This window comes from Limanda limanda, chromosome 19 (assembly GCF_963576545.1).
Source record: "Limanda limanda chromosome 19, fLimLim1.1, whole genome shotgun sequence".
In the NCBI taxonomy this organism is placed as follows: domain Eukaryota; kingdom Metazoa; phylum Chordata; class Actinopteri; order Pleuronectiformes; family Pleuronectidae; genus Limanda; species Limanda limanda.
The window spans coordinates 5,112,232-5,127,732 of NC_083654.1; the positions used below are offsets into that span (position 1 = coordinate 5,112,232).

Sequence of the window (15,501 nt, forward strand, 5' to 3'; positions counted from 1 at the left end):
GTGTAGCATTAGGAGCTGATTGGAAAAATTGTTGGTTGATTTTTAGGTGATGTTGCGAGCAACTGGTGCACCAACATTTTCGCAGACTTTCTGTGTTGTTTTCCGACAGTAGATGGTGTTCTTGTGATATTTTTCATTCATAAATCCATTTTTAGGATTAGGCTGTTCAAACAACAATTGCATGAATGGAGTCTTGAGTAAATGGTCAAGAATATTTAATTTTTTTTTGACAATACCGGGTTTAATTGATCAATTTCAAATAGCATAAGTTTGTCTTCTGAACTAGAAAACATAGCAAGCCTGTCATGGTGTTGCTCAAGGGCTTATGAGATTAGCTGATGTCGTCACATCACAGCACTGTGGAATGCGCTATAACAGAGGTAGGTCATTTGAGCATGCTTAATTTCAAGTTAGTGAAAGGAAGTCAGCGGGCGGGACCTGCTCATAGGGACTTCTGGGAAAGTGGGTGTACATGCAGACTGTACAGAACTCCATCTTGTCTCACTCTCTGGAGGAAGCTCCTGAAACAATATATCATTGATCGCATGGAGTGGTTAAAGGCATGCCCTTGACTATGAAATTATTTAGTTGTTATTCAATGTACCGTCCCCCCAGTAATATTTTAACTTCAATACATCAAATTAATGTATTATTGAGAGTATCCAATCATTTAGGATAAAAATTTATGAATAAATAATTGACCTTGAGATTCAATAAAGATAAACTTGCTACACTGGTACCGTCAGTTCATTGAAACGTGGAGGGCCATTTTAAAACAAAGATAAGCCCATGGCAACAGCCTTACTTTGAACAGGATGTATGCACAGTGTATCACATAGCTACATGAGGCAGTAGTATAGTATTATTTCCATGTTACATCATCTTACATCAGGGAAGTCTCTGGGATCCAGCCCTTGTGGAAAGTTGTAGAATGTGGAAAAAAACAAGTAAACAAAAATAATAAAATACAGCTTGATGTTTCAACAGTCATATGTTGTAGGGACTTGTGTTGTTATGTAATGTCCACAATGTGACGTGGTGTTACAAATCTAAAAGCTTGTTTAACATGTGCCTGTTGGTCAAGTGCTGTCAGTGCAGACCTTTAAAGGCAAACCACAGCAGATCAACAATGCACAACAAAACGGAAACGTGGGAGAAACTTCAAAATAAAAGCTATACATTTATTTTTACAGCGCAGATCCCAACATACATGATCTAAAGGCACTTTAAATATTAAGGTCTGGACTCTAGACTTTACAAAATTATAGAGAAACACAACAGCTCCCACAAACCCTTTGTCGACTGTGGAGAGAATAAACTCCCTTTTGAGAGGAAGAAAACATGAAGAAAGATAGAGACTAACGGTTGTATAACCATCATATTTAAGCTTGATCACACTGGTTGTTATAAATAAAATAATAATAATGATACAAGTCTATAGATGTAATTATGTAAAATATATAAAACAAGGACTCACAATAATCAATTTATTAATAATGGGATATCATGCAGTGAAAGTGTATGTTTTTTTACCTACATCCTTTTGTGCTGTCTATGTGCCTGTGTACTTTTGTCTGTAAGTCATATAGTCCGTCATTGTCTAATCAACTGGCTCTGCTTTGTGTCTGTACCTGTGCATTTGTTTTTTTTTTACCAAATTCTACGTGCTAGCTGCAAGTGTGTTGTCTGTTTGTTTGTTTATTTGTTTTCTGTTTATCTACCTGCCAGTGATCGCAGGTGAAAAATAGTCTGAAATGTAAAATCGTACACTTGTACACTGTCACTTAAAATGAGAGTTCACCCAAAAATGAAAATGTACTCATATCTACTCACCACCATGCCGGTGACTTCTTCAAACGTACAACAGAAAAAAAACCTGCCTGCATACTGCTCCTTTAGTGTATGCAGTATTGAGGCATTTTATCCTTTTTTTTTGTTATTTTCATACGTTTGAAGAATCTGTCAATTGTAAGTTTTTTGTGGACTCAAACACTTCACCCACCCCTCAATCGGCATAGTGGTGAGTAGATAATGTGGGCATTTTTATCTTTTGGTTAACTATACCTTTAAAAAAATATCCAACTTGCAAACCCTTTCAATATTATTGTCCTTATTATTATTATTTTGAAAAAGATGAGTGTTTTGACATGCAGGCGGAAGCGCGGGGATGACGCTCCAGCTTGCTACACGCTAGACCGGAAGCTGTGGTGACCTGTGTCACTGCAGTGTTGCGCTTTCATGTTTACGGGCGGGAAGAGCGAACGAAGCTGAGAGTGGGAGCTGCTGCGAGGAAGCACTTGTTTTAACTCTTATCCTGAAGGCTGCTCTGCGCATTTTAATGATTCTCGGAGGTTCGGGGCATCCGGCGGATACGTGCTAAGTGGTCGCTGGAAACAAACTACGGGGCTTGTTGTCGCTGGAGAGGTCGGGGCAGATGGAGGACCCTCCCGCGGGTTCCGGCGGCGGCGGTGGCGACAGTGCGGTGGCGGAGGGCCCCGCGGTGCAGGTGGCGGACATCTGCTGGCCGAGCTCGGCTCTCCCGCTGCGGCTGCTGGAGTGGAAGGTCAAACCCGGGACTTACATCAACGTGGACTCCGTGCTGGCTCTGTGCGCCCCCATAGCCCCGGAGAGGGCGCCGGAGGCTGCCCGGCTGTCGGAGAAGAAGGTGAAGTCGGACCGTGCCGGAGTGGTGAGGGAGCTGTGCTGTCAACTCGGGCAGGTCATCCCCCCCGGGTGAGTCCCTCCTCTGGCTCCGGCCACATGCTAGCCGACCTGCCCCCCTCGTTCGGAACAACGTGTGTTTGTTATCGCTGCTACTCTCCTCACCCGCGGTTAGCTAGCTAGCAAGCTAACACCGTGCTATGTCAACGTTAGCATGTTTGCTAGCTCCTGCCAACACACGCAGCAGTTGCTCGTAGCGTCAAGCGAGTCACAAGTAAACAAGCTCACCAGCGACGTGGGCTTTCACAATGAAACAGTGCACTTATGAAGCAGGTGGTTCTGGACTTTGCAGTTGTCGCAGTCACAGTGGAAATCCAGTGAATCGCTAGCAGAATTATAATGATCGCGTTATGAGCTGTGGCTCAGATGTATTTGGAATAAGTCTAACGGATAACCGTTGCAGGCTTTTATTTTGAAGAGCACCACCACGTGCACTTCTGTCTCGTTTTGTTTGTCTTGACGCAGCCATCTCTCCCGTGCACGATCCGAGTACTGTGTGTTGACAGGTGGACTACTGGAGGAGGCTGCTCTCTATATGATTTTCCTTTTTTCCTCATAATAACGACACACACATATATATATTTAATATTAATGCAGCAGCATATGAGAAAATTGGTCCTCCAGCTAAATATTTTATTTACGTGTCTTGTTGCTTTTTAACAGAACAAAAAGTCCATTAAGTTTAGTGAACGATCATAAAATGACAGAAATGATGTTTCCATACCTCTGATATCAGCGAACATCTGCAGCCACCATTTATTTACTGTCCCACCTGTTATGTTGTGTGGCTCCTTGAGAAATTCAATCACAATGAATTGATTCCCTGATGCATTCTAGGTCAACTAGAATGCAACCTACTCCATGTCTTCTAATTCTATATAATTAGTTTGCATCAGTAGTGGCAACATTTTTGTTCTAGTAACAAAGCAAATGTGTGAGTTCTGCCGTCCAGTGATTCAATCACAAATGTTTAGTTGACTGAACTGGTTCTCTGAAGTAGATCTGGAACTAAATAACGTTTGTATTCATTAGCGATCAATAGATCTATTGCTAGATAGTTGTGTAGTCTGTAAACGGTCAAAAAGTAATTTAACTGAAAGCTCATCTTAACTCCATACTCTAAGGTTACATGATCAGTTCACAGTGAAGAAGCTTAGACAAGCACATTTATGTTGTTTTAACTGTTTTTTCGATTGATTCATCGATTATTTTATTAATTATTCTACTGCTTGCCAGTAAACCAAAGCTACTCACTAGCATATTAGTGTAAACACTCACAGCTAACCTGTATGGTGACACGTTTATAGGATGTAACAGTCAATAAACCACATTTACACTCATACCTTTGAGGCCACAAAGCAAATGTTTCATCAACAGTTGGAGATAATCCACTATTAATGTAATTACAGTCAATGCTTTCTCTCATGTTACTTTTCTTTTTTCTCAGGGGTGTCATTGTCAGAATAGAAGTATGCAGCCACCCGATAGTGATGAAGGGTTTATGTGCTGAATGCGGCCAGGACTTGACACAGTAAGGAATTACACACACACAGACACTTTTCTTATACTTTTATATGGAAACAAAAAAAGTTAATTTTTTTCCTTTGCAGTCGAGGGAAGTGAGTGTTTGACACATTAGCCACATTCAGACATGCACTGAACTCTGGATAATCTCCTGACACTCTCAGAAAGAGCGGTATGCAAGAAAGCAAATGTCCGATTGAGAGGCTGCAGACTTTCTCTGGAGTGTCTCCTGCCAGCCCCCAGTAAACACTCCGTAGAATATCAGAGTGAGCTTACTTGAGAATGCAGCAGGAGCTCCTCCAGAGGATTCACCACGATCAAACAGGGGTGTTGATGATGTTTCTAATACTCAGTGGAAGCAAAACGAATTAAAAAGACTACAAATAAATATCTTAGGATAAAGTAATCTGTGGCATGCATGTAGAAGATGCAGGCTAAGATGTCAAGAGAGATTGCTACTTAATGTCCTGCCTCTGCCTGCTGCACCACCCCTCACCTGTGCTTCTGAGTGGAGAATCTACTTCTGCATTGTTCATGTGTGTAAGACAAACTCCGTCTTTTTTCTCGCACATTGACCTTTTACTTTGTACTGATCTAATCAAAAAACATCCCTATAGTAAAGTAAGTTAAGAGGTGAATGATATCATCAGGTCACCTGACAACTTCCAATATCATTCAGTGAGATGAAGGAGGAAAACGTGGTTGCAAAACTGACAAAGTGTAAAATGTTTTGTGGTAGATTCTGTTTCTAGATTCTATTTATTTCCATCAGGTGGCATCAGAGATCATATATAGAGAGCTGAGTGCAACTGTGGTCATGAATGAAGTGTTCACACTTTAAACACACCCTCGTTGAAAATTTGATAAAGAGGTCAAATATACAGCCGGTGTTAAGAGAACCTGCCATGATAAATGTAGTAGACGTCATTGATTTAAAGCAGCAGAATTAAAGCAACAGAACTTCAGGTATTGTTGCTTGAAATATAATTTGTCTCTTAACAACTCAGAATTTAAAAAGTCGTTTACTCTACCTGTTGATTATTGTATTTATCGATTGACAAACAGTGTGAGTTTCAAGTAGCTGAATGCTGGTCTTCAGGAAAACGCTTGCCAGAGCAGAGTCTGACTAATTCAAAAACAGTACTTGTTCATGAGCGCTGCTTTTCTTCTCCCCTGCAATATGTTCAAGGACCTGAGAGATGCACAACCCATGAAATGCACAACTCCCACACTTCTTCTTTTCTTTCTTCTATTCTCTTTCAGGTTGCAGGGCACAAATGGGAACCAACAAACTCCCATCTCCACAGCAACTGTCTCCATGGTGCACAGTGTCCCCGAGCTGATGGTCAGTGCAGAGGTGAGTCATGATGCTTTTACCTGGAAGACGGAGAGCAGACAAACTGAACTTCAGACTATTTCCATTGTAAGATTCTGTGTGCGTGTGTGAGACAAATCTGTCTACCAAAAGAAAGTTCCAATATCAGTTCAATACAACTTTATTCATCCATATTAAGTCAATCATGTGCCATAGCGTGCAACCCAGGACAACTTTAAAATGCTATTAGTTGCAAAAATAATATAGAGGCCGTGAAAACATAGAGGTGGTAAATGCGATTGTCTAATATTCGGTACATTGTCTTCATTCACTGCACCAGCAAGCAGAGCAGCTGGGCAGAGAAGACCAGCAGAGACTCCACCGGAGCAAAAAGCTGGTTCTGATGGTGGATCTGGACCAGACCCTGATCCACACCACTGAACAACACTGCCAGCGAATGTCCAATAAGGTATTAAGTCCTCTTATCAACATCCTATAATCTCATGGCCGTGATCGAGAGGTCACCCATGTTAATCTTTATACTCTGCCACTTTCAGTTTCTTTCTGCTTTACCCGAAACTATATTTTATTGTTTATCCTACCATTAAGTGTGTAACAAACCTGGAGTGTATCGAAATGAGTAAGGTATGTTTACCTGGCTATCAATGGTGACTTTTCATTTGTAAGAGGAAAAATGCATTCATTATTCTTACAAAAGCTGTGTCTTAATTCAAGGGCTGCATCCCTCGGAGATCTCAGTATAGCCGTCATGGGCCTCTGATGTAATCAGTCTTCTAATGCAACCTCAGAAGGATGCAGCCCCTGAATAGAGTCCCAGCTAGTCTCTCCTTCATTCTGCTGTAATGTCAGTGTTTTATCCTGAGGCTTTTTAATTGGTGTGTTCTGTGCTTGTTATGGTGCTTCCCCAATTACATGCTTATGTCCCGTGTGATGTGGGTGGATTCAGAGTGACTCTCCTGAGTGAGATCAAGCTGTTTTTACTGCAACTGCAGAGTCTCAAATCATATGTTTTCTTGTGTCCATTTTTTCTTTATTTTCCCTAAATTTTTCACCATTGTTAACCCAAAGTTGTTTTTCAGAAATATTTAAGAAAAAAGTCAAGTTTTTAAATCTGTGTCTCTGTGCTCGAATGGGGCCTAGTTAAGGTTTGTTATTTTCTTCAGGGCATTTACCACTTCCAGCTTGGGCGAGGAGAGCCCATGCTCCACACACGACTACGCCCGCACTGCATCGATTTCCTGGCGAAAATTGCCAAACTCTACGAGTTGCACGTCTTCACATTCGGGAGCCGCCTTTATGCACACACCATTGCAGGTAATGGTCTCATTGCTTTTCACTTTATTTCACATTTCCCTACACTGATGCATTGATCCACAGAGATTTATTTATATCAAAACGTGGGAGGAACTAAAGATTTAGGCTGTGACTTTAAACCTCTACTTGTACTGACGATTTGTGTCCTCTAGAGGGGAGTGTCTGCTCATTACAGTTGATGCTTGTCCTCTGTGATCAGTTACAAGCCACAGCAGTGCCAAATATTAAAATGCTTACCAAGCATATTCCTTTTTTGAATGATCGTTTTTATCTGTTCACCTCCCAAATTCCTATTATTTGCATTATCAGTATGTAGTTTGTTTCATTAGCATGTAGCTGCCAGCTGATGGGTGTTGGTCTCCTCCTAAATGAAAATTCAGTTTGTGATTGAAGGCTGAATTATGCTGAAGTGTGTAAATATCCTCTGTCTTTTTGGTATTCAGGCTGCAATATTTCATCATACTGTATAATCGAGGCTGCGCCTGTCCAGAGCTATTCTGCCTCTACTGTATTTGATGAATGTTTAATGCATTTTGAATTGGATTTTACTACGAGCCCCGATGCAGAGAGGTCGGTATGTTTCAGGCCAGCACTCCAGCAAATGACAGCTCCTCTATTGGTTATAGAATTCTCGCTCAGACCGCACTGTTGAGCCGTGGTAGATTTCAATTTCCATTCAAGGTTTAATCAGAGCCTGTTCATTTCTTTTCAGACAGACTTAGTGTGTCCTGAGCAGCTCATTGAATCAAGATTTGAAAGGCTTTGTAGAAGAACATTTTTTAGAAAATATATTAACATAAAAATACATTGGCTTGGTTTCGGGATTCTTGTGGATCAGATTCAGGGTCATGTTGAACCAACTCATAATTTTCTGAGTCAGCATCATTGTGATCAAGATTCCAGTTTACAATCAAGAACTGTAGCAATACTTCCAAGAAGAAGAGTTTGAGTGGGAAAAATAATCTATTATAAATACAGATGTGACCGTTTCATTTATACAGGGAGAAATATATGTAATATTCATGAATGTTTTCAATTAATGTAAAGTACAAAAGTTGGACTGCAGCTGAACTGACATTAAAATATGCATATTAAGTATTATTCATATATTTATTCTTTATTTTCCCTTTTTTTAGGCTTTCTGGACCCTAAAAAGAATTTCTTCTCTCATCGGATCCTTTCTAGAGACGAATGCATCGATCCCTTCTCCAAAACGGGGAATCTTAGGTGAGAATGGTCTTTTGCTAAACATGATAGCTAGATCAATTTATTGTAGTTTAGAATGTGGTGACCCTGCATCTGTCTACTCATGATTCAACTTTGTTTAGCTTACACGTAAAAGCAAAACCTGGAAGATTGATGAAAAATTTGCAGTGCCTCTCTCATTCATAACAGCGCTGCCACTAAAACAACACCACAGCCAAAGAGAGATAAATAATGGCTTGTCTGAGTTTGGAAATCTGTCAAAAAGCTCAGCTCTCTCATACAGCATCTGCCTTATGCATTTCTTTCCTGACAGGAACCTTTTCCCGTGTGGGGATGCGATGGTGAGCATAATTGATGACCGAGAGGACGTTTGGAAGTTTGCACCAAACCTCATCACTGTGAAGAAATACATCTACTTCCAAGGCACAGGGGATATCAATGCTCCCCCCGGATCACGGGAATCACAGATGGCCAGGAAAGGTAACGGACTCGCACACCCTGTAAGCTTATCACAGTTTATGCAATGCAGGGGGTCAAATGTGCAACAAACAATGTGTTCTCCACAGATTTGTTTCCAGTACCACATTCCCCTGTAAAATTAACAAGCAAGTCAGTCCAGTGAAGGCACTGATATTAAGCTGCTCTTAAAAGATCATATCACTAAAACTTAACTTTTCTTATTACATCATGTACTTTGAAATTGAGCCACAGAGCTGACGGTTCTGCATTTCACTGACAACCAGCTCTGACATCAGATGAACTGCAGTAGCGTAAACCTGGACCAATAATTTTTTTTAAATCATTGTTTGGAATGGGCTGTTTGCTTTGCCTGCCTGTCTCAGATGTGTCTCACGCAGGTAGTGTTGCTGCTCTAACCTGATAAAATGGGCGCTTAAAAGAAAAGTCAGACATTCCACAATGCACACACACAGCTGACCAAGGCCAGTGTGGCCTGGGTGGAAGTGCAGGTCTAAACGCACCCAAATGCGTCCTGAGATGTGATCAATTGAATCACATTCTGAGGTTGTCTGGGGCAAACCCCCAAATCCGTACACTCGAGCTTGGTAAAAAAAAACATTGTTCAGTCTTCAGGGAACACGGATGACGTGAACGATTATTTGCAAGTGACAGTGCGAGTGTCACAGGAGGCCGATGCAAGAAGCAGCCGTGAACTTAGCGCTGTCCACCCGTGATCAGACTTCTCGGGACGCATGTTAATACCAGGTCTGAACTGGGACTCTGTAAGCTTCCTTTGTCATAACATTTTATTTCCTAGAAAAATCCCCTAGACAAGATAGTCATCAGCACTGCATCCATGTCCATTCAGTCCCCTAAATACACATAACGAGCATCAACACCTCTGTAAGCAAAATGCATCATCTTGAATCAAAGGCACGTGTCACAGGACAAAGATAGAACATCTTAAGAGGTTCGAATACTTTCATCTCTGTACCTCCTTCTGCGCCGCGAAGGTCTCTCACAAAGGGAATCTCTGAGCAACAGTGTTACTCACTTCATTATCAAAGCAGGACACATGCTGCTTGGAGCCGGTCAGTGTATCTCCTTGGGGGCTGTTGTAGAAACCCCCTCCTCATTTACACCCACTCTCTCAGGTTGTCACATTAATTTGCTGGCAACTCCATGTTACAATAGCTTTCAGGCTCAGCAATGGCTCTTACACTGTTGATAAATTCAAAGGGTAAAACACAAACTTCGCCTGTGGTTGAAGTATGTGTGGAGCCCTATATTATATGTATAATCACAAATCATAAACCAGATTAACTGATTTTAATGCTGCATGTCAGACTTAGGCACAAAGCAGATTTATACCAATAAAATATAAACTCTTCATAAGGCTTTTCCCCCCAGCCTTTGCAGCTTTGCAAGTCAAATATTTATTTATCTACACATGTTCTATAAATCTCAATCGGATGACAAACGTACCCTAATTTACATAAAGGGCTTTATTAAATCAACAAAGCTCTTGGTGGCAGCTGGTGAATCTTTTATTACTACTATTTACTTTTGTGTTGTTTTTTTTGGACAAACATTGTAAAATTAAGTTGTTTTATCTATAGCACCTGGAGCTTTAAATATGATGAGTGTTCAGTATGCATTTATCTCAAAAAGAACTTCATAACCACAACATATGGTGTATAAATTTGTAGAGGTGAAAAAAAACAACAGAGGTGAATGGTAATTCAGTTTGCGTTGATAATTATAAGCGCTCCCTTTCAAAGAATTGGCTCATTCGATTTTAAAGGAACAGACACTCAAAACAGGTCACTGTCAGGAGGGCTGTTTTAGACAGGGTAAAAAGGGTGCTGTTTTAAATTATCCTTGTGGTACTTTGACCAAAATATTCTACAGACATTTCATTAAGACCCCAAGGAACCATATCAACTCTGACACGGTAAAAGATGAATAAACTTTTAATGTGTGTCTCCCCTGCGTTGGTTTTAATTATGCAAAGCTGAGTCATCACTAAAAAAATGTATTTAGCGAAAACAGGTATTGATGATGTTCTGTCTATGCAGCAATCCAGAGTCGTCCACATCTACATCATCGAAAAACTATTAAATTCGCCACCCCTTCACGCTACCATTAATTATTTTCATTTCAACTTCTTACAGTCACTTAGAATTTCAAACAAGCGTTAGTTATCTAACTGGTCTGTGGCAGCCTACCAGCTGAAATGTGTAAGCCTCTGTTACGATAAACGTGCACTTGTTGCTGTAGTTTGATCTGGTTTGTCTGATTGACTAGAGTCCTTTAATCGTTAGTTTATCTTACAAACTGTTTCCATACTGAAGGTGACACGATTCTGATTCACTTTCATGTCTTTTAACTGCAGGAGGTGCCTCAAGTCGACCAGCCGAGAGCACAGAATCAGCAGGGACGCTTGGCACAGAAGAGCATAATAATGGCCTCAAGAAAAGGTCAAAGGACCAGAATCCGTCTGGAAAGGATGAGCCCACAACATCTCAGTCTTCTCAGGGAGTACCAACAAATGCACAGACTCAGCCCACAGGGGGTGTGGAGGATGTGTCAGGACAAAGTAAAGAGTCGGTGGCTGAGTCGGTGATTGAGTCGGTGATTGAGTCGGTGACTGAGTCGGTGACTGAGTCAGTGACCGAGTCAGGGTCGAAAGAAGCTCAGGAAGCAGATGGAACAAATGTAAAGGAAGATGACAGCAAGAGGACACAAGAGGCAAAGGAAGGTGCAAACTCATCAGCACCCAGCCACGACTCCAACAACTTGGACTTTGACCTGTCTAGTGACAGTGACAATGACTCTATTACAGACAAACCTCCCTCATCTGATGGTGATAGTGAAGGGAAGTCTTGCCAAACAAAAAAGAAACCAGAACCAGAAGGTGTTACGCAAGAGCCCAGTGATGGGGAAGGGGCCAAGGTAGACAGTAAAGGTCAGGGAGAAATAGACAACAGTTTAGATGTAGCAGAACCTTCAAGAGTTCTTCTTCTAGACCCTGAGCTCGGAAATGGCTGCTCAGACAGGACAGAGCCAGAAACAGAGTCCCAGAATAGCGAACAATCTGGGGTCACCATGGGGGAGGAACTGCTAGACCAGAGTATGGAAGACGAGGAAGAAGAAGAAATAGATATTGACCAGGATGATCACCTGATCTACCTGGAGGAAGTGCTAGAAAGGGTTCATGCTGAGTACTATTGCCGCTACGAGGCGTTCCTGAGGAAGGACGCCCCGGAAACCCCGGACATCCGCAAGATTGTCCCAGAGCTGAAAGGAAAAACACTGGAGGGAACGACGATAGTGTTCAGTGGTCTGTACCCGACCAACTACCCCATGGAGAGGACTCGTGAGTTCTACCATGCCAAGGCACTGGGGGCCAAAATTGGCAAGAACCTGTCTCTCAACTCCCAAGATCCCAATCGGACAACACATCTCATCGCAGCCAGAGCTGGTATGTACAAATGCTATCAATGTTTCTAAAACCTCCAAGTTATTGTTCTCAAAGTAGTTATAGTTAATATATCAAGTTTAAACACAAGAGAACTACCTGTAGTGGCTTTTCTATTATTTTCCAACTGCTGAATATAGTCAAGGTATTCTGTTAGGAGCAGCGTGCTGGAAAACATTTGTCATGGTTTGCTAATGAGGAAAGAATTAAATTCTTTATGCTGACTTAATTATTGGCAGACTTGTGTGCCTGAGACTTTTGTCTGAGCAGACAGATAATTGAGATTTAGCACACTGTCATCCCAATGAATGTATCTCATGTTCTATTTGCCCTTCCACTAATTTAGACATGGTTTTAGCAAAAATAATAAGTCAATGGTTGGAGCTCAATAGCTGGAAAAGGCTCCTCAACAGTACGGGTGAGCTGAGAGGGTAGGGAGCAGGGGCCAGGCCATATTAGAATGTTCATAGGTTCTTGTCATGAAATAAGGAAGGAAGGTGTAGACTTACTTAAATGTGCAATAGCATGAACAAAATAAACATTTAACAATGACATTGATATTATATTGAGACAATCTTTTTGCTGTAGGACATGCATGCCATTTTCTGTCAATCCATTATGGGACTCCGCTGCTACCAATGAAATGTAATGTGGAAAGAGGTAATTACTGAATGTGAATGCTAGAGCTGGAAGCCATTTAGTTGATTAGGTTATTAATATAATTATCATAAGCTACAATTTATTGTCAGCTTCTCACTTGGCTGCACCTGATACATTTTGGACTTTAGGTCTGACAAAGCAAAAAACGCAAATTATTTGAATAAAAAATATAATTGAAGCTCGAGTGTACACAATAAATGACTTGAAGAAAAAGCTGCCAATCTAAAACAGAATCATAGTTGTCTATTTCATTTATATCTTAAGGATTTTAACTTAAATTGTTATTGATTCAACAACCAGCTAGCTGTTGATCTGGACCCCTGCGATCCAGTGGCTAAAAATGTATTCATATTTAAAAAAGAATGATTTTCGCATAGTTTCTTGTGACAGCTCCTTCTCTGTAATTAGTTATTAATTTCAGTGACAAAGATCACTTCATCTGACATTAGAGAACCGTATGAACGCCATGTTTATATGCATTTAAGCCTCAAATGGTAGAGGAACTTGCTTGTACACCTATGTCATTTTGAAGCTTAAGCTAATGTACTACTTTGATGAAGCCATTCCATCATGGGTCACCTTTTTACTCAGCACCCTTAGCCTTAATTAACTGTCATCACCATTTGCTTTCATCTTCAGACATTTCTCCAATATCTGCATGCATTTTCTGTCCACAACACATAGACAATAAAACATACAACTCTTCTTCAAAACACTGAAAATGTTAAAGCAGCTCCTAACACAGAAATTGCTATTCTATCTGAAAAGCAATGGATTCACGACTGTGTTGCTACCAATCCTGTTGCCAATCAAGTAACCAATCAACGTGACCTGACCTGAATGATATATCATTTGTGAGGGTCCCTACAGGCTCAAAGGCAATTGATTACTCTCTAACAACCTGCTCCTCTATATCTGGAATACATTAAACCCATGGTTCTTTTAAGGAGAACTGGACATCATATTTTATGATGGCTCCTCTGTCATTCGCCTGACTAAATAAATAATCACACAGTTCTTCTAGATGTCCAGAAATGTATTCGACAAAATTGGTCAAATTCTAGTAATTGAGTAATTTTGTAGGTTTGTGACACTCAGTAAGTGCTAAGCTCCAGTGCTGTAACCTGGGGCTTGATTTACATCCTTCACCTGCTTCACTCATCTAATAATTGGTGACTTTTAAAGCAAGACATGGCTGTACATGCAAGGTTCTGCTGGCAACCCTGACAGCATTAATATGAAGTTTTAACAATGGACTATTTCAAGACATATAGTTGCTAGTAGGGCTAGGAAATTAACTGAAAATGTATCGTAATCAACATCTATAAGCTCTAAGCAACTTGATTTTGCTAATGATGGTTATTAATTTAATACTTTCCCCAGTGTGCATTCACAAACTGTGGGGTTTCCGCCTTGTTCATTCCAGCGGCGGCACAAAATGTCTTATAACCCTGCTGCATGTTCTCCCTCCTCACTCCCCCGCTGACCTGTGCTCACCTGCTACACCTTTACAATAAACACCAACACAAATCACTATTTATTAGGATCTGAACTGATCACGATTATTTTATGCCCCTTCCCATCCTCCCAAAATAATTGTTCATTAATCATAATCTAGGTTAAAGTTAGAAAAATAATCGTGATATTGATTTGAAGTCATATCGCTAGTTGCAAGAAGTTTTTGTGTGTTTTGGGTTTTTGGGACAACTAAGTACAGATGGACTCAAACAGGATGCAGGTCTTACTGCAAAACTGATCTTTAAAAATAAATCACAAACCATAATCATGCTTTAAGTCACACTAATCTTGTACAGATGGCAGTGTTGGGCAGTCTACAACGTTGTGCCTATATGAAATATTCATAATCACTGTTGCAGTCAAATATGAAGCAAACAAATAAGTTTGGTCATAGAATGAAACAAGGTTGACTCACATGGTTGAAGGACTATTAAGGTTTTGCAAAACAGCTGCAAAACTTCTGATATTCTCATTAGCCTCAGCAGCCCCTTTTGTTTACTGCCAATTAGAAAATGCTAGTATGCTAACTTGCTTAAGTTACATTGCAAATGTTGTATCTGCTAAACGTCAGCATGTTATCATTGTCACAGTGAGAATTAGTATTGAGCTCATAGCACGACTGAGCCTAAAGTACAGCCTCACAGAGCTGCTAGAGTGACTGAATGAATTATATTAGGTTATTATGTTATGTTGCAACAAAGTTCAATTATAATGGAATAATGAAATCAGTTTATCATAATGCATATGTTAGTTTTGCTGCCTAAGGTGAAGAAAAATAATTAAAATGCAAGAGTGGACATCGCTTTGTCCAGTTTTCCAGTTTATGAAAAACAGCGAAATACTTATCAGGCGCTGTGCATACTGTTCACCAGCTGAACTGAAAATGTGCCTGAACAGTGAGAGTCGATGTCTGAACAAGCATTTGATTGTTAGCCATGCATGGCTTAAATCACCCCGGGTTAATGAGCTTCTACACACAAAGATTTAATTTGGAGTCTTTGTGTCAAACATCAATATGTGTTATTCAAGCAGAAACCCGCCCCTCTTTTGATTTCACTCAAACAAAACAGATCCTCTTGGATTCCTTGGTCAACTTTTTAGTTGGCAGAAAAGAGAAAGAGCATTCGCTCCAAAAGACAAATTGTCCTTGTTATCTTTTCTAATAATATTGACCAGGCAATTGTTTTCCCCTTTCGCTTCCAGGATAGAACGTCTATACATTGATCCGAATTATTCACCAGTCCCGGTGGGGGTGTAGTTTGTAAAAGCTTTTTGATTGTAT

At 40.6% G+C, this 15,501-nt stretch overlaps 1 protein-coding gene across 1 annotated transcript in view; it reads left to right on the plus strand.

The window, feature by feature from the left end:
* The first annotated feature begins 2,241 nt into the window (after positions 1–2,241).
* ctdp1 (CTD (carboxy-terminal domain, RNA polymerase II, polypeptide A) phosphatase, subunit 1) overlaps positions 2,242–15,501 on the plus strand; it is a 64,488-nt gene continuing 51,228 nt past the window's right edge. Inside the window, exons 1-8 of the mRNA XM_061093263.1 lie at positions 2,242–2,733; positions 4,169–4,252; positions 5,509–5,602; positions 5,901–6,029; positions 6,745–6,895; positions 8,032–8,122; positions 8,415–8,581; positions 10,956–12,044. Coding sequence (XP_060949246.1) covers positions 2,435–2,733; positions 4,169–4,252; positions 5,509–5,602; positions 5,901–6,029; positions 6,745–6,895; positions 8,032–8,122; positions 8,415–8,581; positions 10,956–12,044 — 2,104 coding nt within the window. The 5' untranslated portion in view covers positions 2,242–2,434. The remainder of the gene's footprint in view (positions 2,734–4,168; positions 4,253–5,508; positions 5,603–5,900; positions 6,030–6,744; positions 6,896–8,031; positions 8,123–8,414; positions 8,582–10,955; positions 12,045–15,501) is intronic.